Consider the following 26715-nt stretch of genomic DNA (forward strand, 5'->3'; position numbering starts at 1 on the left):
TCGGGCCCAAGACCAAGAAGCCATCGCGCATGGGAAATACTCGGATCAAGACAATGGATGAACGGCCTAGCAGGGGTACCGGGTGCAACTACAGCAACACATTCACTCGTGCACCGCAGGTACCAAACGGGTGGCTCGGTAGCAAGTCTCGGAACACGCAGTTCCAGGCATGTGAAATTGCAGCGTTCGTTCGACTTCTAGAAGCAAGGAAATCGAGGGCAATGACGGCGATACAGACACAAGTGCGAAAAACTCAGCCAGGACTCAGAACGGAACATCGAAAGCGAACAGAAAAAGCGAACAGACCAGAAGATTGAGGCTGCATCCAGAATACGATTTATCCATGCTCACTCGAGGACCAATCTTGCCTCCTGCGTCAGGCACTCCGGTTCAAGCGAAACAGCGTGCCCCGTCGTAGCCAAGAAGGTAGCAAAAAGGAGGCATCGTGCCGCGAAGCATAGATGGAGGATAAAGAAGGATGTATCTTCTACCTCTCGTCTACAAATGACTTGACATCGGACTACCCATCTAGAAAAACTACGCTAACGTGTTCTGCACTCTCCCACTAGTGTCACCGTCGGGGGTGGGAGTATGTTGCAGATTTAGTAAGAGGAAGAGGACAAAGGCGGCTAACCGCCAACTATCATTGCTATCGGCGAGAGGCGAAAGAAGCGAATAAACCTCGGTCCGGCTCAGCCATGGCCTCGCGTCCGTGTCCCGTTCCATAACAGTGATTTCAACTGCGTCTTGGTATCGCGCGACAAGGCTAGCACCACGCTTTTTCGAGACGAGAGTACTGCACTGTTGTCTGACATAATAGAATATTTCGGATTAGTGGACGTGGAGGAAAGCTTAGTCGGCGAATGTGATGTGAAATTCAGGCATTTTCAGGGAGTTAGCCATGCCAGACTGGATAGGGTGTATATAACAACCGACTTGATTGGGAAATGTGAAGGGTACACCGTAAAACCCGTATCCTTTTCGGACCACTGCTTGGTTGCGTGCAGTCTAGGATTTAATAAACGGACGAACCCCTTTAAGTGGGAGCTATAGAAGTTAAACGGAAGTTTCTTCTAGACTGGGACTTTGTGGAAACAGTGAATAATAAAATACGGGAAATAGAGGGGGGCAAAATCTGCGAACAGTGGGAGGAGTGAAATCAAGACGTCAAACTAAGGGCCGTAGAGAGGTCCACTGTCATTGAATTATTGAAAAAACTGTGAGGTACAACCTAGCGAAACTAACCCGCGATGAGTACAAAGTGCCTGAGGTGTTCGAAGAAGATCTTACAAAAATTAAACAGAAACTTGGAAGTGCTGGATGACGAACGCTATCGGGGAGCTCTCGTGCGCGCGAGAGTAGACCATTTAACTAAGCGTGCGATGCGTTCAGAGCGGGCGAATGCGCGACATAACGAGATAAGACATAGAGTTGGAGGGAAGGGTGACGGACGATAAGCATGAAATCGCGCGGGCGTTTTTCCACTTCTACAAAGGATTGTTTGCAATTCGCAGGGTTTTATTGGGAAGCTTTTAAAACCGAGTTCCTTGGTGCAATGCGGAGAATCGATGAAGACAGTAAAGAAAGGTTAGAGCAGCCCATAACACCCGCAGAAGGTGAACGAGCCATCAATAACCTAAACCCGGGAAAGTCGCCAGGACCTGTCGGGCTAAGCGCGGCTTTTTACAAGGCGTTTAAAGCCGAGCTTGCATCACTCTTGGCAGTACTTTTTAACGAGGCTCTGGAACATAAGGCATTGCCGCTGTATTACGCACAGTCCCACACGATACTAATACCTAATCAGACAACACAGATAAGTTTAAACATGTCACACCATATCGCCCAATATCTTCGACGAATGCAAATGATAGGATGTTTAGGAAGGTCCGGAGAATCATCACTCAACTTTCAGGAACACATCAGACGTGTGGCATAAAAGGCGCACGATTTTTTCCAACACGCATAAGGCAAGGTGTGCTCTAGAATGCTGCGACGCTGCCAAAGCTCGCGTTGCTGTTCTCCAGCTCAACCTGGAGAAAGCCTTCGATTGTGTCTCCCATGAACTGTTACTTATTTCGGACTATGTGACGGTAGGGACAGTCATAAAAGAGGCTGTGGCTTTGGCGTACCGGAAGTGCACCACGAGATTAATCGTTAAGAAGACTCTGGAGGTCCCCATTAGCGTGGAACGGTCGGTGCGCCTGGGCTGCCCTCTAAGCCCACTTTTATTTTGTCTGTATACGGAAACGTTGTGTTTAAAGATACTCGAAAACGCACAAATTCGCCTTTCGTTTGTGTGAGGAGGAAGTGAAACTTTTCGCATATGCTGATGAAATTGCTGTTTTTTGCACCACGAAGGAGAGTGTTAGAACTGCAGTAGCCAGTGTTAAACGTTTTGGGGTAATTACGGGCAGTGGGGTAAACTGGGGAAAGTGCCTGGGTTTCTGGCACGGGGACTGGCCATCGCCACCAGACTATTTCGCAGACGTGAGTTGGGAAACCAGCCCTGTTAAGTACTTCGGTACGCCGCTTGAATGCAACAAGGAAAGCGAACCCTACTGGCGCGTCCAAACGCAGGACATACGGGGAAAAGGGGGAAAGTGGAAAGGGGCCTCTCTGTCAATGTTTGCGAAAGCGGCCGTATGTAATTTACTTTCTGTTGCCAAGCTGTGGTATGTTATGCAAGTGTTACATTGCTCGTGTGTGAATGTGCAAGCATTCGCGGTGTCTGTATGGTCTTCCACTTGGGAAAGGTGTAGCCGGGATAACCAGTTTCGGCGGGTGAACGAGGGCGGTCTTGGACTGAGCCATCTATTTGTCCACCAGTTGGTGAGCAGATTCCTCTTTCTGCGAGACCCCTTCTTGCGGACAGTTTGCCGAGTGCGGCTGTCTCAAGTATTACCGGAATTTGTTGTGTCAAGTGTGAAAATGCAGGGGCGGATTCTGGGTTATTTTAAAGGGGTGGTAATGTTGGTAAGATTTCTATCAACTTGTTTTTCTATGCAGTACTTGAGTACAGTGTCGCGGAAAAAATTGTGCAAGGATGTGTGTGATAGTCTGTTCTCTGTTCCGCGCTACAGAGCGCTGTACAGTGCAGGACCAGGGCAGGACGTACTCAAGAGTGTGAGAAAGGTGCCTGTGTCGTCGGGGGTGAAGTCCTTTTTCTTTAAACTTCATTCAGGGACACTAACAGTGAAAACATGGTTAAAAGAAAAAGGATTAGAGACACCATGGGGTACAGACTGCACAATTTGCAAACAACCAGAGAACATAGAACACGTTTTCATACACTGTTGGATGGCGGTACACTTCTGGGATGTGATGCAAAGATTACTACACAAAGACTTTCCACTTAATTCACAAGGTATCCGGTATCTATGCACAGACAATGAAGAAGGGGTCCCCTACGACCTAGTGATGCTTTTGGGCCTCCATAGCATCTGGCGTGCGCGCATGGCCTGGCTCCATGGCGACGTGGACGCTCGCCTGGCGCGGCAGTTACTGCGGAAAAGCGTTACACAATTTGTTGAGGGGCAAAGAACGCTACAGCCAGTTCCTGAGTGGTTGGTGGTCGGTCAGCGTTATAATTGTCAGCTGATGCGGTCTGCTTTGAATACCTCTTCCGCATTATCAGCTGCTGCCGGTTCGCTAGGTGCTAATTTGCGGCTATGGAAACACACATGTTGAAACTACCGTATGGCGCATATGGTGGACGGGAAAATCGCATATGCGTAGCTATCAGCATTAGGCGCACTCGCGCGCCAATCTCGAAATAATACTTAGCGCGTACAGTAAAGTTTATAAAAGCTCAAATCGGGTGATCAAGCTTTGTTAACAAATACAAATATTTTCCAATCTGACCCGCCGCGGTGGCTCAGTGGCTAAGGCGTTGCGCTGCTGAGCACGAGGTCGCGGGTTCGATTCCCGGCCGCGGCGGCCGCTTTTCTGATGGAGGCGAAAAGCAAAAACGCCCGTGTGTACGAGATTTCGGCGCACGTTAAAGATCCCCAGGTGGTCAAAATTAAACCGGAGCCCTCCACTACGGCGCGCCTCATCGCCTGCGTTGCGTCGGCGCGTTAAACCCTACAATCAATCTATTTTCCAATCTGGCCCATAAAGCTGCGGATGGGAGCATTTCTGTATTTTTATATTACACATTACCTAATTAGTGTGGTAGCATATGTGAAATGACAATGTTTGGATACGTCGTTAGTTTAATTTCTCCTCATGAGTTCGTGCATTTTTTTGTAAGATTTGCAGCAAGAAGTATTGTTTATTTGTGACGCAATGAGGAAATTCGGGGCAAAGAATAGATTCGAGCAGCGCAGGGCAGGAGCGTTTGGAGGTCAGTGGGGACGCCTTCGTCCTCAGCGGACCTAAGCAGGCTGATGATGATGATGATGATGACGAGGTGCTTTCTAGAATTACTTAGTCATGTGGCCATTGGACAGCGATCGTTCAGACACAGGACAAATTTACAAAAATCTAAGTTTTCAGAACCTCCCGCTGCCCTATTTAAATAGTCTCAATGTTCCATCAATTGCTCCTGACGGCAACCGGGAAATGGTTGCTTCACCATCCATTTCGTTCTTTACTTCAGGTTTTGCAGCGTGTGCGGGTTGCCCAGTTGAACTCTGCTCTCGATGGAATGACTGACCCGCCCAGTTTTGCACATTACTCGAAGGTTTCTGAGAGATTATACAGCAACCCTCCACGGATAAAGACAACGTAGATGGCATTGTGTATTTACTGCGGAGCTGCTATACGTCAAATTCTGAAAAAAAAATGGGTGCGCTGACAGAAAGCACGTCGACGAATTTGACAAAGCCAACTTCCTGGTTAATAGTAGCTCTCATTCTAATGTACGTATTTAAAAAAAAATCATACGTAAATTGACCGGTAGGACGGCTGTATAATTATGCTGAGTTTCATTTATTTGTCGTAGTGAATTATTTCACGGTGAAGTTGTAAACGTGACAGGATCCCGGCTGTCGTCAAAGCATGACCGCCTCTGGAGGGAGTATTGTTACAGAAATAAACTGTAATTCTTGCTTTATCAAAACTACCCCGTAAGAACTGAAATGAAAGTTGCCCACTGAGACGATTGTAACATTACTCCTAGTATCATTTACATTTCGTGTTTAATATTTCACAGCGAAGTTGTAAATATTGGGAAATTCCCGTCTGCTGTCAATACTTGGGCGGCTGTGGTATGGGAACGGACCGCCCCATGTTGGCCCTCCGTGATAGGTGAAAATTACACTCATTCTATGTTTCATTCAGCTACCTAACTAGGAATGTCGAGAAATCGCAAATTACAAACAAACGTGTGTTCTGCGGTAGCAGAACGCACGTTTTTCTGCACTCCTTTCTGCACTCCTTGGGCGGAGGCACATAGAGCTCCGATGGTCGTCCACACCCACAGAGTGGAATGGCGTCAACCTTCTTAGTCCGAGGTATACGTGGCTCAGACTGTTAAATACAAAATACAATCAGCAATTTTATGAAAAATGCTACCGCGTTCCGAAAAGTTAAGTCTAGACTATAGAATAAGCTTGGCTATAATGTTGGCTTCTTGCACAACATGCCAGCTATGCAAAAAGCCAGACACACAAAAGGCAGTAAGTACTCTATAGTTGTTTGAGATATTGTTAGCTGCAAGAGCAAATCTTCTGACGATTTAGCATGCGTCAAAAGAAAGGTTAGCCTCAAAAGGTAGACACTGAGTATGCGTACGTGACCTTAGCAGCATCTGCTGATCTGTATTGAGACGGGTCTGTATAGCTTGACATCGCGGGCTCCTGCATCACTTTTGCAAGCCCGCACTCGTGGTTACGAACCGCGGAGGGATTCCGAAGTTACGCAGTAAAAGCTTGACATTCACCAGGCCCTTGCGAAAATCCGTACCGCAAGCAAGCTTAGCAGCATGCTCCTCACACAGGTTGGATGCGGCCAGTCCACTATGCACCAATGCAAGACCGAAACAAACCTCATCAACCTTAACAAGCAACCTAAATCAAAACACGTTTCGCTCAGCTTGCAGCCTAGGCTGAGTGATTGTAAACAGCTCGCGCCAAAGTGCTTGATAGAAATAGGCGCATACCTTTGAAGACACTGGGATTGGATAATCTTTAATGTCGCTGGAAAACATCGTGGAAGTACTATGAGCTTCGCGATAGAGGAAAAAAGTATGGTGTATTGTTTCTGGAGGATTGCATAGTTGGCAGTTCAGTAACCATGCCACAGGAACAGCCTTTCCTGAAGGCATCTTCCCACCGGTAGTACTAACATACGTTGTTTGAAACACACTTTTTGTGACGTAAACCGAACTGTTGCCAGCGCATGACAACGTCGAGGCTTGGTTGATCCCGATATGTTTTTTGACATATTGTCAAAGGAAAACACCCTTCACATAAAGGCTATAGCTGTGGGGCAAGCCGATCGCCGAGCGAAACACTCGCCTCTGAGAAAACTAGAGCATCAACGAACTATACAATTATTTCCCAGATTGGCATGGTAGTCTGCAATACGGAGGACTGGGGGAAAGAGCATTAGGATAGCAAACGAGGAAAGTTTGTATACGTTCATAGTATAAGACACGGTAAGCAAAAAAAAAAAAAAAACTACGCACGACACGTTCGTTTTTAGCAAATGAAAATCTTTTGGAAAGCAGGCGACATTTCTGTGGTAATTGGTATTATGTGGTATGTGGTACTCGCCACAATACCATCAAGGGAGTGGTACTGGTAGAGATAAGCAGAATGAACGGTAAGTCAAGAAACCAAAAAAAGCATTCTAGAACGTTTTCGTTGATACAAACTGGCACGGAATTACGGAACCATTATGAGGTGATTGAATGGTAGCTTCCCTGCAGTCATTCTCAGTCTAAGTGGTCCTAACTTATCAATATAATGCCATACATTAGCGTTTTGTTAACCAATGCTGCGGTTTCCCCTTTGCATTGCGTATACCTTGACTGCAGTAGGCGCGTGTATTAGGTGCGTAGAAGATGTAGAGGTGAGCTTTAGTGATGTTGGCGTGGACGGGAGGGGCGGCTGAAATGCTGTAAATCTAACGAGCCACGTCATCGCTACACCACAAAAAAAACGCCACCGCCAACACCAAATCGCCCCTATGTGGCTCCGTTGAACAGGGTGCAGAGCACAGAGTGCACGTAACAAAGCACATTTTTTTCTACTGTATGATTGAGCCCACTTCCTAGTTCATAAATTGAATAAAACTTATAGGACTAAAGTTTTTTTCTATAGCGGGCATACATGTGGCTCTCCATTTCCCTCCCGTAGAAGCCCATTTACGGCAAGAAGACTGCAATTCCACAACATTTATAGCTTCATTGTGAACTTCTTAAACTCTAAATGGAAATAAACCCGGCACAATGTTACAATCGTTTTAGCGGCTAATTGTAATTTTATTTGACTCGTTACAGCTTTGATAAAACGGTGGTTAGAGCAGTTTTCTGTAATAACGGCCGCGTAGTCGTTTTTTGTCCATGTACTGGCAGCTGAGGGAATATTGCAGTGTTTACAACTTCACTGGGAACTGAGTAATTATGACAAATAAATAAAACCCCAACTTTTCTTAGCTGCTAGTTGTCACATAATGCGTTACGAAATAGAGGCAATAAAACATGAGTTACGCGGCCGTTTTCTAAAATCTTTATACTCCCTCCGCAAATGGCTATGCATTGACAGGAGCCAATAATCCTGTAACGTTTACAATTTTACTGTGAACTAATCGCTCATGGTAAGTAAACGGAAGATGGTATAATGATAGAATCGCCCTAGCGAACGATTTCAGTATGTCTTCTTTTTTATGATACGTACATAAAAACAGAGAGCTGTAGAGCATTCACTATAAAGTTGGCTTTGCCGTCAAATTTTTGGACGCGCCTCCAATCGATGTACGCAGTTTTGCTCAGAATCAAGCCTGTGACAGCTCCCGTACTTGTATTTGTATGTGCTTAGCACATTTGTGTTGCATCCTTTGACGATCATCCGACACTTTACTCCTTCCCCGGGTTTCATTGTAAGTTATTCTTAGTGTTAAGCATTAGATAGCAATTGGCGCAAAGAAATGTCCATTGTTTATGGAAACATAATTTGCGTCATTTTTAGAACACTCACCCGAAACACTATGCTTGTAAGGCACAAACGGAATGCTGTATGGTTTGTAGTTGCTAGTCCGCTGGCGGTATGCAAAAATGTGGGAAGCGAGAAATTACGTACCTTAACAAGCACATGTTTTGGAGCAATCTTCTCAGTGTTTCCCACTTGACCTTTGCGCCATAGAAAATGCTTTGTACCGCCATTGGACAGTCTTCCCTACTGGCAACGCTCTTTCAAGAAACTCGACGCATGGACATTTAGGTAACACTTTTGAGGTTCACAGCCTTCAGCAATGTGCGAGAACTACGCTGCGGAGTTTGGTGTTCAAGAGACCGGGTAGCTGTGTGGACGGCCAGTGGAAAAGTTGCGGAATCACAAACACTCACGGTCGATCTGCGCGCCCCTCGCCTTGATTGAAAGAGCCGTAGAGCTTCTGGTTAGTGCTATGCTTCTACGGCACTGCACCTAACAGTTTTTGCGCTGCGGCCTCTGTTTGCTGCCATGGCAAGCGTGTCTCTGTGCGGCTTTCTCTTTGCCGCTGAACTTTTCTCCCCGGAGCGGTTCGTTAGCGGCGCGGCCCAACCCATGGAACCCCGCGAAGCGAGCTCTGCAGGGTCCGATCAATGCTGCCTCGCAATCAGGCGGCTGCGCCCGAGGTATCCTTCGCGCCGCCTCCTGGGACGCGCTCCGTGGTGGCCACCCCTCCGGTGCAAGACTTGGGCTGTGCACTGTTGCCGACACATTCCCTTTAGCAACACTGCGTCTTTGCTGCAACGTTCCGTTTCAATGGTTGCGTACGGCTCACAGTGTACAGGGAACCGTAAGCAGGCGGCGTTGGGTCGCAGGCACCATTCAGAAGCACTGTGCACACAAACAATGTGAATGCATTCTTTTTGTACAAACGTCAAAGGAGAGGCTAGTTTGCGCAAAACCCGGAAGGCGATATCCGAGCCACGCTGACACGTGCAAAATAACTCCCTGGGGGACACAAGGGACATTTAACAAAATTTTGTCGCCATGATGTCATGAGTACATTTTGGCACCTTTCAAATGGGCCGCTGCCGGTAGAGCGACGGTGCCGCAGTAATGTGTGGCGTGATTTTACTTCAGTGGCGCAGAGTACCGTCCCCTCTACATTTCACGGCCGCATTCTTGAATCCGTGATAGACTGCAATTTTCCTTAAAGCTTTTTTTTCGGGATAGCTGATTTTTTATGCCTAAAAAAAAAAAAGCAGTTCCCACTGGGCGGCCACAAGAAAAGACCGGACTACGCTAAAAAGCACTCACTCACTCGGTCATTTCAGTACACTGTAATGTACACTGTAAGTCGCAGAATGCTTATTGATGGAAGCTGAGGTGTTTGTGGTCGGGACTCGGGGGCATGCTGAATCGGTATTTATCACATGAAAAGGGCATTCTACATGCGCAAGCAACGAGTAAATAACATTTAGCTGCAGAGAACTGAACATCACCGATCTGTTTATAGCTCGCTGCACCGAGTTTTAACAGCCCTTTAAAGAAGAAGTCATCGTGCAATAATGTGCGCACCCGTTCGCTAAACGAGTGTTTAATAAACGTATATTCGGTAAGCGCTCGGCATTCGTTCTAGAAAGCTTCCTAAATTAATTTTGTGTTTGAAGACTATCAGAAAATAAATTTACTAAAGTATTCAAGTTTGCTTTTCTTAGTTTTTGACCTCATACCTTCACGAAGCGCAGTAGTGAAGAAAGACCAAGCGCATCTCATTAGCTTCACGGTTACAGCACAAGTATCTTAATGTCGGAAAGTGAGCGTTTTAAAATCGCTAATAGGTTTAAAATAACGAAATTGGTAATGAATTATACACTGCTGCCACTCACTCATTCGCACCACGATTTAATTTAAACTTGTAGGCGTAGCAACACCGGTGTCTTTTTTTAAAGAGCAGCAGCTGCATACTTTATTCATCAGTACTTAGATTTCTTTCTGCCTTAGCATTGGTTGGTATCATATTACCGTTTCCCTCGTAATAGCAGTTCTTTACCCATACAGTATGTAGACAAAAAGTTTGCCAGGGCATCCTCGCACTCGTACCCATTTCCGCAGGCTTCAAACTTGGACGAACACTGATTTGGGAGCACGTAGACTCACACAGACACAGCGGCAGCGTCCCGAATAGCGCTAAGAGAGCTAAAACAGGACCTTGTAAACAGCTTAATCCGCGTGGAAGTAAGCAGACCTGTGCTACCACTTTGCTTGCAGACAGTTCGCGGCCAAGTGCGCAAAGTGCAGCCGCGCCATCGGCGCCTCGGACTGGGTGCGGCGTGCCCGCGAGCAAGTATACCACCTGGCCTGCTTCGCCTGCGACGCCTGCAAGCGGCAGCTCTCCACAGGCGAGGAGTTTGCCCTGCATGACGGCCGCGTCCTCTGCAAGAGCCACTACTTCGAGCTGCTCGACGGAGGCTCCGGCTCCAATGACGGTCGGTACCGACAAAAGCTGCTGAACGCGTGAATGGTATAGCGTAAGCCCACGGACAGCCTGCTCGAGGGCTGTAGGTGGTCGTAAATGGAGATACTTGCGAACATCGCCACCTGTCCAGTTTTATCGAGGGGCAGAAAATGTAAGGAACAAAGTGGCACTCACGGCGTTCAGTTTCATCTTAACTTGCATTGGTCATTACAGTGGTTCACTGTGCAGTAGAAATCGTTAGCGGCAGTTGGGCTCCTGGCGACGCGCCATGAGTACTAGTCGGGCGCCCACTCCTGATATTTGTCAGCATACTTACTGAATGGCATATAAAGATGACGGAGACGACCAAGGAAATCAGGAACAGGGCTCTAGAGGCACGGCAAAGCAAACAAAAACGACAGCTCTCCTGCACAGCGTGCCTCGGTTCGGGGACATTTACAGCTAAATGCTGGCCGTCGCTCTGTGAGAGAGAAAGAGAGAACGATCTTTGTTGAAGCTGGCCATGTCAGCCGAGATAAAGTCCCTGGCTTGCTACTCCAGATGAATCCCGTGACGGTGATGATTATAATGATGATGAGGTGCGCATGTGCTTTTAACTATTTGCAGGGTCTAACCAAGACTTCTGCCTTTTGTGTACTACAACAAGGATTTCGTAGCGCGAGAAGCACGTTTTGAACAATTCCAGGGCCTAATACGTCCTTTAGTTCTAGTCTTACGGTGAGAGGTCAGCCTATAGAAGCTACGAGAAACGCTCCTTTGTGTACTAAATCACACACAAATACCGATGAGGTTTCAGGTCTTCGCACACGTCGCACTGTGGCACATTGGCGAGGTAGATTGGCTATGCTTGAAGCGAAAGTATTACCTGGCATTACGTGTAGGCGATATTCCGCCTCAAGCGGTGGGGAACTGCTTCCTCTATAATCGCGGTGGCATCTTAAAACGGCAGTATGGGTCGACAGAGTGCAGGGGGAGGAGAGGGGGCGTAAGGATAGGATCCGTCTGCCAAAGTGAATCGCTGCATGCTCCATGCCTCACTGAATGCCAGCGTTGAATCATCTTTCCTAGAGAATGGTGCCAGAACCTTTGGTCCGCGTTGGTGAAGCGCAATCGATGCTATAATGATGATGAGATTCGCATATGCGTTTAACTGTTTACAAAGTCTAATGAAGACTTTTGCCTTTTAGGTGCTCCAATAAGGTTTTATAGCGCGAGAAGCACACTTTGAACACCTCCAAGGGCGAATGTGTCCTTCAGTTCGAGTCTTACTGTGAGAGGTCAGCCCAGAGACGCTGCAAGGGACGCACTTTGTATACTAAATCGCACAAAATCACAGATGAGGTTGCAGGTCTTCGCGCACGTCGCACTGCGGCACAGTGACGAGGTGGATGTGGTAAGCTTGAAGCGGAAGTAATACGTGTAGGCGACATTTAGCCGCATACGGTGGGACTGCTTTTTTATAATCCAGGTGGCATCTTAAACTGCCAGTGTGGGTGGACGCAGTAGAGGGGCGTGTAATGAAGGGATGCGCCTGCCAAAGTGGATCGCTTCATGCTTCCTGGCAAACTGGAGGCAAGCGTTGAAGCATTTTTCATAGAGAGTAGTTTTAGTATCTTTGGTCCACGTTGGTCAAGCGCGATGGGTGCTATAATTATGATGAGGTTTAACTATGCTTCTGCACGTTTTCAACAACTCCAAGGGCGTAATACGTCCTTCAGTTCCAGGCTTACGGTGGGGAGGTCTGCCCAGGGACGCTGGGAGGGACGCTCTTTGTTTAATAAATCGCACACAATCATAGATGAGGTTGCATGTCTCATTCATGGTCTTCGAAGGCTGATTTTATCAGGAACACGGCAATGATGATGTTTCGTCCACACTTAGCTTGTTTGATGGTGCTTCGAACTGACGTGGTCCGTACCTGGACACGTGCATTTTTTTATGTAGGCCAGCGCAGCTAGCAGTTCTGCCATTGAGAACAGCTCGTCCATGGGAGACCATATCGCTGAGGAATTCTTGCTTGGGGCGAACATGGTGGTAGTACCGGTGTCTGCAATGTGGTACTTTTCGGGTTCGATTCCCGGCCGCGGCGGCCGCTTTTCTGATGGAGGCGAAAAGCAAAAACGCCCGTGTGTTCGAGATTTCGGCGCACGTTAAAGATCCCCAGGTGGTCAAAATTAATCCGGAGCCCTCCACTACGGCGCGCCTCATCGCCTGCGTTGCGTCGGCGCGTTAAACGCTACAATCAATCAATCAATCAATCAATGTGGTACTTTTCCTAGAGACGGTGTTAGCGACGTGCAGATCAGTAGGAACGAGCCCAAGGTGAGCTACTCTAGCGCTCCCTCTCGTTGGGAGCGCTAGGGTAGCTCATTAATATTTAATTAAATAATTAAATAATTATGAAATATTATTACAACTAATAATGTATTTATTTATTTATTTATTTTTATTACTTTTTATTTGTTGATTTATTTATTTATTTTTTAAAAATTGCAGGCTTACAAAGCTCAAGCAGTAGTGGCAAGACAAGTACAAGTACTGCTCTAGACAAGTCACGGCGGAAAAGTGAAGTGAAACAAAAATAACAAACATACAGGGTAAGAAAGAATAAAAAAAAACTGCCCTTGTTCTTTTATGCTAAAAGAACAAGTCATCGCGCAATTCTGGTGCCGGGACCACAAATGCTCTGCGGTATGGTACTTTAACGGAACGTACTGTTGGGCTAGTTGGTACATACTGAATGCTTAGCGCGTACTGAATGCTTAGCGCAAAAAGACGAGACGGTGTCAGACGTGACAGGCGCTACTGTTAGTACTGTTGGTAGCGCCCGTCACGTCTGCCACCGTCCTCGTCTTTTTTGCGTTAATCCTCCCATTCTGCGGTATGGACGACGAAAGCTGTTGTGCAAATTTGAACCTATTGCTTCTCTTGTATTGCGATATGGAATTGAATCCAAGTCCTACCAAGCTCGGCCAAACTGAAAACTCGATAAATGTACTCGCTGCTCTTAAGGAAATCCAGACCGGCCAGGCAGCAATACGTCACCAGCTTTCCTCTGTTAAATCTACACTTCCCAATCATGAAACAACGTTTGACGATCTGAAACGTACGCTCGCGAAGATTGAGTGTGACTGCAATTCTATTGCGATGGTGAAGTCAGAGCTTAAAGGGAAGCTGAAGCGCTTTCCAAAAAAATTGAGTTAGATTAACAGTTATATAGTTTCTTGCGTGCTGATTCGGAATATCACATTGAAATTTATCGTACAGGAGTCCAAGTGGCATTTATCTTGCAAAAAGCGCGGCCCCGTTTGAAAGACGCGCGCTTTTCGTCTTTTGACGCCCCTGATTGGTTGCGCCCGTCATGACGTCAAAGGAGGACACCCTTCGGCCGCGCGGGTTGTCGGAAGCATTGCCAACGATCGCACGGTTGCCTTTGCGGCAATTTAGCTTGCAGTTTAATTTTCGCACATGACTGGAAGTTTGTTTAATAATTTCCCGTGCTGTTGGTTCAATTATCTTCGAGCTTAAATTTGCTTTCAACGACAGAGAACCCCAAAGCAGTGACTGTGACGTCGACTAGTGGGTTCCATCAAAATATTTTTGAATTAGGCAACCCGCATAGGGGGATTTTATACCTTATGTTAGCATTAGGTACTGCCTTAACTGTTTCTTATTATACACAAAACCATTTATGCCGAAGATTAATGGGCGTTTTATAAACAATCTACCAGCGAAAAGCACATACGTGCACTGCGCGAAAAAATAGCGTTCATGCGCTGTAAACGTATATGCGAGACACATCTTGCCGGTACACGCATAAACCAACAAGCAGACTCTGCTTCCGCATTTCCTTTGTTCGTTGTCGCCCACCCCAGTCCCGTTACTCATCCCCGTACACAGACCCACACGCGCGCGCCATTTCGGCAGCGGCGCTACGGCGCCTCCGCGATTGCTACTGCACTTCGATGAGTGGCGCCTTACTGCTTCACAGGCATTTATTCTGAAAACACTGCAGCATACTAGTGCCTGCTCAGCATTATTGGCTGTAGTAGGGCTTGATTTTCGCTTGAGCGTTGCGCATTCTGCTACAATATTACAGCCACCTCGTTATAATTAACAGACCAGTCGGACAAGGCAGCTACGTTGTGGTTACGTTACTTTAGGTAACAATCTCCAAACGTTTGTGATAATGAATCGTTGGCCTGTTTCAGCATTTACCGCGCTAGTCGGACAGAGGCCGTATATTTACTCTTCGCTCCTAATTTTTTTAGTATCATCATTATATATATCACCGACTATCACTGGAGCACACTTGAGGTTCAGTGACAAGTGCTTGCCAGGTTATAATATGCAGCCACACGGAATCTTGGGCAAAAAATTAGGCCCCCGCAGTCAACACAAATTATGGCACGGTGGTGGTTCGGAGTGGTGTTTTTTTTTTTAATTCCAGACAAACATCACCTTATCGTGACATGTATACTTGCAAAATAAGTAATCTGGTTGTCTTGGTTCTTTTACTTTGTAGGAATACTGTTTACCTCTTAGTCGGGAGAGAACTTCTATCAGGATTGGCCCCTTGTTTTAGTTTCGCCAAAAAATTGTTTTTTTGAACACTGTCCTGAGCCCATAGGGAAAGAAAACCGACGCGTTCAACGAAACAAGTATTTCCTGAACAAATGTGACTTGGTTTCTGGAATGGAACGAAACAACCCCGGCCAAAGTGCAGCAGTACTCCCCATCGAGTCCAGGATTCCTGCCCAAGCGCCCCTAGTTCTCAAAGCTGCCACCACGTGCCGTCGTCGAATGGAATTTTGCCTACACTTCTAGGCACTGTACCTACACGGCTGTTTTCCCTCATTCTTCTCGGGGCGGTCGCGGCGTTCGACCGGTTTGACTGTCAAGTGCGACGGCGCGGTCAACTCCTTCTCCTCAAGTTAATTGTTCGTCTGTGAGCGGGGAGTCACTTCAATAGAGTTCCCCCGCGACTATTGTGGCCTTTCGGTATGGGCCTTTGGCCTTTCCAGCACACTCCAGCCCTCCTGGGTTGAAATAAAGTATTGTTATTGTTATTGTTGTGGGATGGCAAGCGGATGCCTCAGAATAGTTGAAGCTTGAGCCGGTTGGTGCAAAAGTTGGGACGAAGCGAAGACGAGACGCTTCGTCCCGTTCATTGCGCTGCCCTCTACTCCGAAAGCGGATGCCCTCTGCGTTAGGTTTTGGTGGAGCTTGGAAAGGTTGTCCGCTGCGAAGTAATTCACGACAACTACTAGATATACGGCTTATGTCTATCTACGACGCTATTTTCCTGCTTATCGCACATTTCATACCACCAAGAAAAAAAAAAAAGCACTGGATAATAATTCCTTATTTCGGACAGCTACAACTGCGGAACGATATTTTCGAGTAAAAAAATGCTACGGCAGCAGCCGCCGTTTCTTTCTTCCGAAATTTGGTATTCTTGAATGGCTTTTGAGAAAATTCAAATTGCAGGGACGCATCTAATTACGTGAGCAGAAAGCATGAAATTTCAAAACGCGTTCAAAACAGTACCTGCGAACGATGTTCCCGGTGCGTCACCTTAGCTACTTCAATGAAGTTCTGGAATTGATTCATTTTATGACATCGTGACGTATCAATAATTAGTTTCAGAATTCCTCTGTCACTGTTCATTATTACCTTACCGCACGATGTGAACTCACGGACACACCACTAGAGATAAATATTTGTAACTAGTGCTTCAACTAAGGGCTTAGCTTGCATATGAGTAATATTCTACATATATTTATTTATTTATTTATAACTATCTCTCAGTTTCCTCGATAAGGCATTGAGTAAGGTAAGCTAAAAAAGACACAAGTACAAGTTTTAACATGCGTGACAAGTAATGCGTGAACGGGGTATATAAAAATGAACGCTAAACATAAGAAACGCATAAAACAAACCTACACATAAATGAGGATCTCACCTCATGGCAGAACAAAAACTGCAATTCACTGCACGGATATCGCGTCTGATGAATATTAAATTTTACTGCATTTCCTGCAAACGATGTCGATCGCATGAAGACTCCTAACCTTAGGTGGCTTCATTAATTTATGTTGTCGGTCGCCCTCCAAGGCCGTGGTATTCGCGAGAATTATTCGTTTTAAAAGTATTCACATATACTGTTTTCTTTTCCGTTTTTCTTGTTTTTCTAGAAATAAGAATTCCCGTTGCCAACGCGCCATTTACCACAGCAAAACGCCTTTGAGACGATATAAGATTAACAAGGACACTGCGCTAACATGAGTGCTCACTGTATATGAACTCCGAAACGTATTGTAGAAAAATTCTGAATTTACATCACCCCGAATATGTGTACTCCAGTTACAAGGCCGAATACAATCCGCGAATTGGAGTGAATTGGTAGACATTCATGTTGGATACACATAAAGAAGTGCGGGGGTCACGAGCAATAGCGTTAGGTCAAAAGGGGGAAATCCCCGCTTCACGTTTTATGAGGCGCACCCCAGTGGATTCCTCCGGATTAATTTTGAACACCTGTGGATCTTTAAAGTGCGCCGAAATCCCGGACACACGGTCGTTCTTGCTTTTCGCCTCCACCAGAAAAGCGGCCGCAGCAGCAGGGAATCGAACCCGCGTCCTTGTGCTTAGCAGCGCAACGCCTAAGCCCCGCTTTACCCACACCCTCTCTTTTCGGAACCGGCTTCCGAAACAACGACAGCGAGCCGCCTCATGACAAATACATTTTTTAGGCGAAGCTCATTTGAATACATAGTGTTTTTTGTATTTTGCATGTATGCAAACAAAAAGTTACGTATCTGAAGAGTGAGGCGTTCTTTACCGTGGGGCGTTCGAAAAAAAATGTCCCGGTGTAGGCATTGTCAGTACGCGGTCACCACCAATGTCACTCGCCGTTCTTGACCTCAAGCTTATGCGTCTCAACACTCGATCCGCACCATCAGTAGACTAGTTAATATGATGCACCGTCTGCTCGTTCGCTAGAGTCAAAATAAAAGTGCGTGGATAAATGTATATGTCTTCCTTGAGGATGCCCATCGCCAACTTTCAAGAGAAATTAAATTTGTTTACACCTTTCCGGTAAATTTGGCGCCACCTGCGTGTCAAGTACCAAGACAAGCTTCGCTGGTAATCCACATTCACCTGGAATGTCTCGTGATTTTTCTTTTCGATTATTCCTCACAAAATTGGGAGCTATCAATCTACATTTAATCTACTATAACACTTACATGTTCCAGCGTGACCAATTCGACACTTAATGTTGCTGCGGACATACATTCTTACGCAGTAATATTACCACTCCAGGCACATCGGATAATCTAAAAAAAAAAAAACCTGCGCGCAAATTAACGGGGACAAGAACACACGAAGAGAGCAGAGAACCCCGTTAATTTCCGCGCAGTTTTTTTTTTTAGATGCATTATTACCAACTCGCCCAAATCTCAACCCTTTTACATCGGATAACTTGGAAACCCGCTCAAAACATTTTAAAAGTGTAGCTTTTCTGTGTGGACTCAACACGCAAACCCTTCTGTCCGTCTGGGGTGCAGGATGTGCCAGACTTTCCTGCATACGAAAATTGTAAGAATAAAAGGCCCTGAACCTTGGTGTTTTAATACAAGAGCCCTCATATCGGCCTTCCCAGGGAAATTGAGAAAACGGCCGCAACAGCACTCAATTGTCGTCGTCATGATTCCACAGCTCAGACGACAAGGACAGAAAGAAAAACGCAAGACAGGCGCTATGTACAACCGGCGCATGCGATTCGCATGCGACTGATCCGCCAAAACCCGTCCTAACAATCAGTCGTAACGATCAGTCGCATGCGAATCGCATGCGCCGGTCGTTCATGTGTCTAGCGCTTTAAACAAGTCCTCGCCAAAAACGAGCATCTGCAGTATCTGCAAGCTTCCAAAAAAAGTGAAAGGTATGACATCATGAAAAGTGTGTCATATATGTGGGCTTTTGTTTCCGTTCCATGGATGTATTATATATACATGGTGGTTTCGTCAATAAACTTTCAGCGCCTGTTTGGTGTCCTTTCTTTTATCTTTTTACTGGCCTAAAATAACGTAAAATTACGAGCAACAACAGTTGTAATAAACACGTTCGATTTGCGTGCTTGCAACTCCCATGTTAACAACGGGCGCGGATTTTGCTGCCTCAAACGCTCGCTCGAATTCGTTTTCGTACCGAAACGACCTGTACCGAACCGCCCTGTACCGAAATGTCCTGTACCGAAACGTCCGTGTACCGAAAAGACCGTACCGAAACGCCCTGTACCGAAAAGACCAGGACCCCCGCAATGTCCGTGCACCGAAATGTCCGTGTACCGAAAAGACCGTACCGAAACGCCCTGTACCGAAAAGACCTAGACCCCCGAAATGTCCGTGCACCGAAATGTCCGTCCACCGAAATGTCTGCGCCGAAATGTCCTACACTGAAATGTCCGGATCCCCATTTGACTAAAATGCCACCTTTGAGCTGACACAGAACGTTTTTCAAAACCATTTGATTGAAATGCCGTTTGAGACAAAAGAGCACGACTATCGACCTTTAAAAATCTCCAAGGCCTTTGAAACGCGAAAGCTTGTACTCTCGCAGCCAGTTTGTTCGTGCCGATTTGCAATTATTTGCGAGTAAAACTTTGTTATTAAAGAGCTCGCTCATAATCACTTTTCTTTTGTTTTTGTTTACTATCACTTGGTCGACTACTAGAAAGTAGCTTAGACTCGCAACACCGGTGGTACGAAAAAAGAAAAAAAAACTGCCTATGTTGTGCAAGTTTTGTGAGCCGCGGGATGACGTGCCTTCGAATATCTCTAAAAGTTCGTATGCACAGGTGCTTGTGGGGTCGCAAATGATCGTCATTCAGCGGAATCAATGGGAAATTGGGTAGGCCCATTACCAATTGGTTCCTCTGTAGGACCCACACAACATGCAGTGAAGGTAAAGTTTTGGCTGCGACCTGTCTGGTTGGGAGGCTACAAATGAAAAGCTACAATTACACTGCAAACAATGGTACAATAAATGGAGAAGCCGACGTTTCACAACCAGCTTTCTTTCTCAGGGGTGACTGGGGTCAGCCTGCTGCCGCGTCCGATAGCCTTTCAACGCGTTAGGTATCTCACAAAGCCCCTCTCTGTCTAGCGCAGGCCATGCGTATACACAAAAGTGAGAGTCCCAAGGTAGCGATTAAGGTATTGTGACGTTGTGCCACCAAGTTTTCGTTCTCGACGATGGCCGTCCCGACGAAGTCGATTCTGTGGCCGGGTGCATGGCAGTGCTATAGCTATACATGCACCATGAGCTGACATAATCTCTTTACTGCACAACAAAGAGCCACCGAAGAAGCCCCCGAGGACACAATGACCAGTCTCATTCGCCCCAGTGTCGCCCATCTCAAAGAACAGGCTTGCTCCCTGCACCCTACCGCGCCTCGCCGTCATACCTGCCTTAGTCATACCGATGGCGCCCCTTTCCAGGAATCGCTCCTTTTACGCCCCGTTGGCCTCCACGGCTTCAAGCCGGGTATAATAACACTTCCGACATTGTTGGATGCAGACGTCTCCTCGCCTGCTCCCATTATAATAGGAAGGAACTTTTAATCGGCTGGTGTGGCGAGAGCTGCAACAGTTGTCTATAAGCTTTCGGCGCCCACTTTGCACAGTGGAAAAGCACAAATGGCACCCCCGACATAGGAGGCTGGTTCTCCAGCAACAACCCCCCCCCCCCTCCCTGGTCAGGTCAATCCCCTTAGCAACGCCACTGTAAGTGCGATAGCTGATTATTTTTGAGTAGAACCAGAGTCCTTCAATAGACCGAATGCAACGACGACTGGGTGATAGAGAATATCAGGAAAGGCGAATGCACACGTGATTTAATTAAAAGGCACTTTGGTTTCTTTCCTTTTTATTTTTTTCGTGACGGTTGAGGGGCTCATTAAACGCGGAAAGTTTGGTCTCTCTCTTGGTCTGTTTGTCAGCCTGTCTTTCTGTTCTTCGATTCAGCCGCCCGGCCAAAGTTAATGCAGAGGAGAGTTCTAAACAATTAAGTCCGCTGGCAATGTCAATACTTGTGATTATTGTTGAGCCGAAACAAAACATTAAGCATATTTGAAATAAAACACCAATACATAACAGATATTTGCATTGTTCCTGAGAAAAATTCCAAATGAGTAGTCCTTGATAAGTTAATTATCTGTATGTATGCTGCAGAAAACATTATTACAAAGCATTTCCAACTTCTGATAAAACAAACACTGCAAACCCGCCGCAGCCCCTGCTAACAACGAAGCCGGGACGGAAGCGTGCGGCGATAAAAAGAGAGAGAGAGAGAGTAATTTATTGCATGGAAAGAAAACACAGAGAGGTCGGCCTGATCGTATAATCTCTGACCTGCTACTTTGTGTGGGGGGTGGGCAAGGTGGAAAGAGCATAGATGGAGAGGGTGACAGGTATGACGAATATAATAGGGGCCTTCCGTAATGCATTTCTAAAAACGCCTTATTAAGCACTTTCGTTATCAAAAAAAAAAAAAAAACCAACGCATACAAATGCGGAATGCCGAGAAATTGCCCTGCATCATTTAGCGGTCTAAAAAGGCACAGGTTCCTTTTCCCGCGCAGTGGCCCTCGTTTCCGCAGCCTTTGTCGTAGGGGATCCGCAAAGTGTGAAAATAAAATAGTTACTCTCACTGATTTTTGAAAAAAAAAAAAAAGCGATAATAAGTCGTCAAAACACGACCGAGGAAATACGGTGATACTGTCACTGATTTGTTATATAAAATACTTAATAAGTCGCTACAAAAAGAATAATGAACAATTAGGTTTTATAAATGCTACAAATATCCCAGCTAATATTCAACAAATAAACAGAAGTTTTTTTTTGGCAAGGCCGCATAACCAACTGCTGGCCTAAAATAACGCGAACTGCGAACAAGAACATCTGTAATGATTAGGTACGAATTGCGTGCTCGCAACCACCACGTAAACAACGCGCGCAGCCTACAGCGCATGCCGGAATTCGCCTTTGTACCGAAACAACCGTGTCCCGAAAGGTCCGTGTCCCGAAACGCCCGTGTCCCGAAAGGTCTGTGCGCCGGAAAGACCGTACCGAAACGCACTGTACCGAAACGTCCTGCACCGAAAAGACCGGAGCCGAGCGGGGCTGCCGGCGCCGCCGGCAGCCGACCGCGGAGGCTATGGTGGCTCCGTGGGTGGCTGTAGAGGATGCCGGCCACTACGAGAGAGGGCACCACACGTTCCCACTCTCTAACCTGGCATCAGACTCCAGACAAAAAGTGCCCAGTAACATTTTTCTGTGAACCAATCACGTGGAATTTTATGGCGTCTTGAAGTTAACATACTGTAGTACTCAAATCCGGGAGAGCAATTGGATATCTGATCTTGCAGCGACACAGTGCTCGATTTAGGAGAGCCAAGTGGTACATTTTTCAGAGACTGCCCATAGACGCCATTGACAAAAAGTTATATGCTCAGGTAACACGCATCGTTCGAGTTACATGATTGAAAATATACAGTAATGGAGAGTGAAGGCTGTTCTGCGTACAACCGGGAGAGCAATTAGCTCACTGGTTTGGGTGAGGAGATATTGATTTTTCATTTTTCGCTCCCTTCAGTTACGGAGCGTCGCGCCGCCACACGCCGACAGAAGGCGCTGCTCTCCGCGGAGGCGCTTGGGCAGGAATCCTGGGTTCGCCTTCCTAAACCTAGGATCTAATGTGAACATTCACGTCCGTCGCATCAAAAAAAAAAAAAAACCCGCATTGGAGCGGTTTACAAAGTATTTAACGTAGTGTAGTATATTCTCTGTCATCAAGCACAGCCACCTCGGCTGTCGCTTCCGCATGTTATCAAGCATCCCGGCTTGGCATTATTCTGCTTAGGAATACGGCATGATAACGTATGCCTCGTTTGGCGTTCGTGCATACTTTTTGAACACTAAAATTGTACAAATGAGTGCTATCAACCACAACAACAACAAGTATCATTCACAAGGAAACACGGCGAAAAGAGCATGGCCGAGGCGGCCGGTCCGGCCGGAAGTCCAGGTATGACGTTTTTCAGCCGGTTTTCGCCCGCGCTCTTCGGTCTTCCGGCATCGCGCGGCGAGATGGGGGCGGGGCATCGGGCCACTTTTGTTTGCTCATTGCGCCGCTTCTATTGAATGTATTGCGAAAATATTTCGTACACATGAACTATTCAATGTGTACTTGCTGCTAGTCAACTTTTCTTTTAATTCTAAAACCGCTTCATCTTCCCTTTAAAGGAACACTCCACACTAAACCAAAGTTGGCCTAAGTAGATAAAATGGCATCCCCAGAAAACGAATATAGCAGTCTCAGGGGCACTGCCTTTAAAATAATCTTGCAAATATCCAAAAAATGAAGCTAATAGTCGCCCAGCATAGATGGCGTAAACAGCGAATGAGTGGATGTGCCATGAGTCACGTGACGAACAACCGAACGAGAAGCGCGCACACAAGCTCTTAAAGAAACCTGTAAAATCTTCCTTTGATAAATGATCCTGTAAAGTTATAAATAAATCGAAATGCACAGACATAATTCAAGCCATGCCAACATTCGTAAGCTGCCAAGCAGTGGCGCCGGTACTGGTTTCGATGGTTCTTGCAGGGTCGGCTTGCTGGCATGTCTGTTACCTCCTACTCTACGTATACCAAGGCTGCACTGCGTAACCCCATCTGTCCCGCTGTAAAACTGAATAGAGAGTTTTAGAATAGCGTACGCCGCTGTACGCAAAGCGTGAGCATACGCTATTTCTTTGCGTTGTTCGTGCGCACGCTAGGCGGCTTGCGTATCTCCTTGTTTACATCATGGCGGCAAGTAGCGCGTCGGCCCTTCACGGTTCCGTTTTCTGCGGACAGTAATTTGCGTCGAATAGAACACGCTTTTTCCTTCTGCATTGTTAAATGCGACGCGTGGTTTGCACGTTGCCCTCACGTAGCGCTGAATGGTCGTGACATCGTTGTCTGTCCGAACGAGGCTCGGCGGCATGGCCGGCGGCCGAAGCAGTGTGTTTGTTGTGGTCGCGTTCGCTTCGCGATGAAATGTGATGGCGTGCTCCTGCGTGCGAACTGTGCTTACTATGTTCGGAATGAGCACTACCGACGATACAAGCCTGCACATGCTATGTAGGAGTGCGCGATATAAACCTTCTCGGTTTGCGGCGGAGTGAACTGACTTCTTGTTCGACCTCATAAATTGCAAGAAGCGAGTGCTATCCTCACGACGGCCAGGAGGGAGTCGATCGCCTGTTAATTTTGCGCTTCGGCCTCAAAGTGCATTTCGTGACGATGTGTTTGCTCGTAAACAATTTGGTGATTGTCTTGAAGTTGAAGAAAGTGTGTGTCAAACCGAGTTTTTTGGTTCAGGGCATGTTTCTAGTCAAGCTTACTCCAGTAAATGTGGATCTCACGTATCTGCTGTGTTCGCTGGTAGATGACCTCGCAAAGAATATTATTTTGTTTACCCGATGACTACAATGAACCATGGTAATCTATGAAAACACTGTAGTTTACTTTTGTAAGGATCATCTCTACATCGTTCTCGAACCACACTATATGGAGCGCGTGCACAGATCGGTTTTGTTTTAACTAGGCAAAAATGGGCACATGATAGTTAAATTTTGCCATTTTGCAGTCAAGCAAAAAAATCTTACTTCACGTAGCGAACTTAAAGGCGCAGATTCTAGCTTAGGTGAGGACTTATCTGCTTATACAAGGGTAGCTCGCAAATGAGTTGAATTCGCCAAGGCACAAAACAAACCTTTCAAGCTTCGGTACTATACAGCTAACCGGCAAGAAAAAATGCATGCGTAATTCTAAAATTATGGACCATATATTGTAGTGCCGTATAGTTTTCTTTCTCTCATCTGGGAACTTTCTTCATCCAAACCGGCATATTTTTCGTAACATTTCTAGTTACACCCGCCTTGCCCTTTTTCTTCACGATCTGCATAGCTGTCCGCACGGAAAGTTTCCCTTTTACGCCCTCTTCCTGAATTTCGGAAAGGCTTTTGATAACCTACATCACGCCAGGTTTTTTCTCGAACTTTCCCTTTTAAACGTACATCCGATTTTCTTAATTGAGCACAATTTTTTTAACCCAACCCAATCAGTTTGTCTACATAAATGCACACTCTTCCTGTTTATCCCCTCTAATGTGCGGTTTTCTCCGTGTCTAATTTACATTACTGACCTACCACTTACTGTCTCCTCTAACATGCGTCTTTCGCAGATGATGGCCACTATCCCGGAACAAGACTTGTTTAATATCCAGGAATGGTGCCAGAAATAGCGAAATTAAAGTAACGTCATTAAGTGCTCATTAGTTTCCTTTAACCGGCGTCGCACTTTATAAAGCCCACGTAAGTCTATAATAACGCCGCGCTGGCTTTCACTGTCTTATTCAAGTTCTTAGGTGTTGTCATCTCCTAAGATCTAACTTGGACCAATCACATCAATTCCATCACAACTTCTGCTAACTGTGCCGTCGGCTTCTTGCACAGAAATATGTAATCCACTCCAATTAAAATTAAACTATTAGCTTACAAAACAGTTTACATATCCAAATTAGAGTACGCCAGTGCTATCTTTGACCCACATAGAGCTAACATCAGAAACTTCACCGAATCCGTAAAAAAATCGTGCTCCGCATTTCATTCTAGCTCTATAAACACTCTGTTCCAGCATCTCGGCATTAAAAGGTCAGCTGCACCTGCCATCATTAAAATCCCGTCGCTCCTTATCTTGTCTTTGCCTTTATCACCGATCCTTTTGCTCTCTCGACCGCAATAACCAGATAATAGTTCCAGCACATCGTATCTCCCGCGATCCTCACTCCACTACCGTGTATCTGCCACGTGTCCTGACCACAACCATTCAAGGGACTCTGCAACACTTCTTTAAAGTTTTTTTGAAATCCTAAATGCTTCCAGAACGTAGTCACCCAACACTCCCAGTACTTAGATTAGGGGGTCGCAAAGTACCTCAGCCAAAAATTACGGCTCTACGTCGATCAGATAACTTGTAAACTTGCTCGAAAGATTTCAGTTCATTTTCCGGTCTTGGCTTTCTTCGACGGCCCGAATTAAAAAAGACAGAAGAGAACGCAGTTTAATGGTGCTGACGAGGTCTGTCCAGCAGATAGCCTAACATGCTACGTCAGGTGAATAATGACACAAATGGGGAATTACGTAGCTAAGGCCATGGAGCGGCTGTTGGCCGGGTTACCTTCAGTTGCAGCAATGAATGCTTTTGGAAAGCAACTTAAAAAAAGCCACAAAAACAAAGCAGAAATGGAAGGCGTATCTAGTGCGACGAGCAAATCATGCAGCGCCGCTCCATGCTGGCAATAACTATAGCTTTCGCAGTGATTCCAGACGCAAAAGAAAAAGTGAAAGCGCTTATCAAAAGTGTTGCAGGGTCCCATTCAACGTTCACTCTTTATGTTCACTGCACATTAAAGGAACAATCTTCCAGCCAACATAACCACTATTACTAATAATGTCAACTTTAGGATTGCCATAGAACATGCTTATCATTACAAATTCTCTTTTTACTGGGAGGCATTATATGTCGAACCCTCAGTTTTCATTCCAGTGAAGCAGCATTAGACGGCGCCTCTGTGGCGCTCCTCCTCGCCACCGCCGATGCCACATTCAAGACTTTTATTCTCCTCGCCGCCCCCAATGCTTCTTGCAGAAGTTGCGCAATCGGCTGAGAACGGATCAATGGGGTCAAGTATGCGATACAATGAAGGAGAATCTGTGCAGAAGAAGGACGTGGTTTATTCTAAAACCTCTCCACCGTGCTATACGTTTCAAAACCGAGCAAAATAATCGCCTCATCTCTATTATTTACAAACTTTCCCGGCGCGAACGAGGAATTGCTGGAATAATGAATGAATGAAATTTATTGGTAATTTCTGAGCTTGGTAGCCTAGTTGGGGACGAGGGAAAACAGGACACGGGATTGGGATGTCCTTCAAATTCGTCCGGTAACGACTGCCTCCCACACGGACTCCCACAAAGGAAGGATCGGACGCCGCCTGGGACCCAGATACTTTCTGGGGGTGAAG

The 26715-nt window shown here is 46.2% G+C and overlaps 1 protein-coding gene across 1 annotated transcript in view; it reads left to right on the forward strand.

Moving 5' to 3' along the window:
* The first annotated feature begins 8418 nt into the window (after positions 1-8418).
* Positions 8419-26715, forward strand: part of LOC144177831 (LIM/homeobox protein Awh-like) — a 29820-nt gene continuing 11523 nt past the window's right edge. Inside the window, exons 1-2 of the mRNA XM_077705439.1 lie at positions 8419-8462; positions 10368-10585. Of these exons, the coding sequence (XP_077561565.1) occupies positions 8419-8462; positions 10368-10585 (262 nt within the window). The remainder of the gene's footprint in view (positions 8463-10367; positions 10586-26715) is intronic.

The sequence above is a fragment of the Haemaphysalis longicornis genome, unplaced genomic scaffold, assembly GCF_048455015.1.
Source record: "Haemaphysalis longicornis isolate Haplotype H1 unplaced genomic scaffold, Haemaphysalis longicornis Haplotype H1 scaffold_1, whole genome shotgun sequence".
In the NCBI taxonomy this organism is placed as follows: domain Eukaryota; kingdom Metazoa; phylum Arthropoda; class Arachnida; order Ixodida; family Ixodidae; genus Haemaphysalis; species Haemaphysalis longicornis.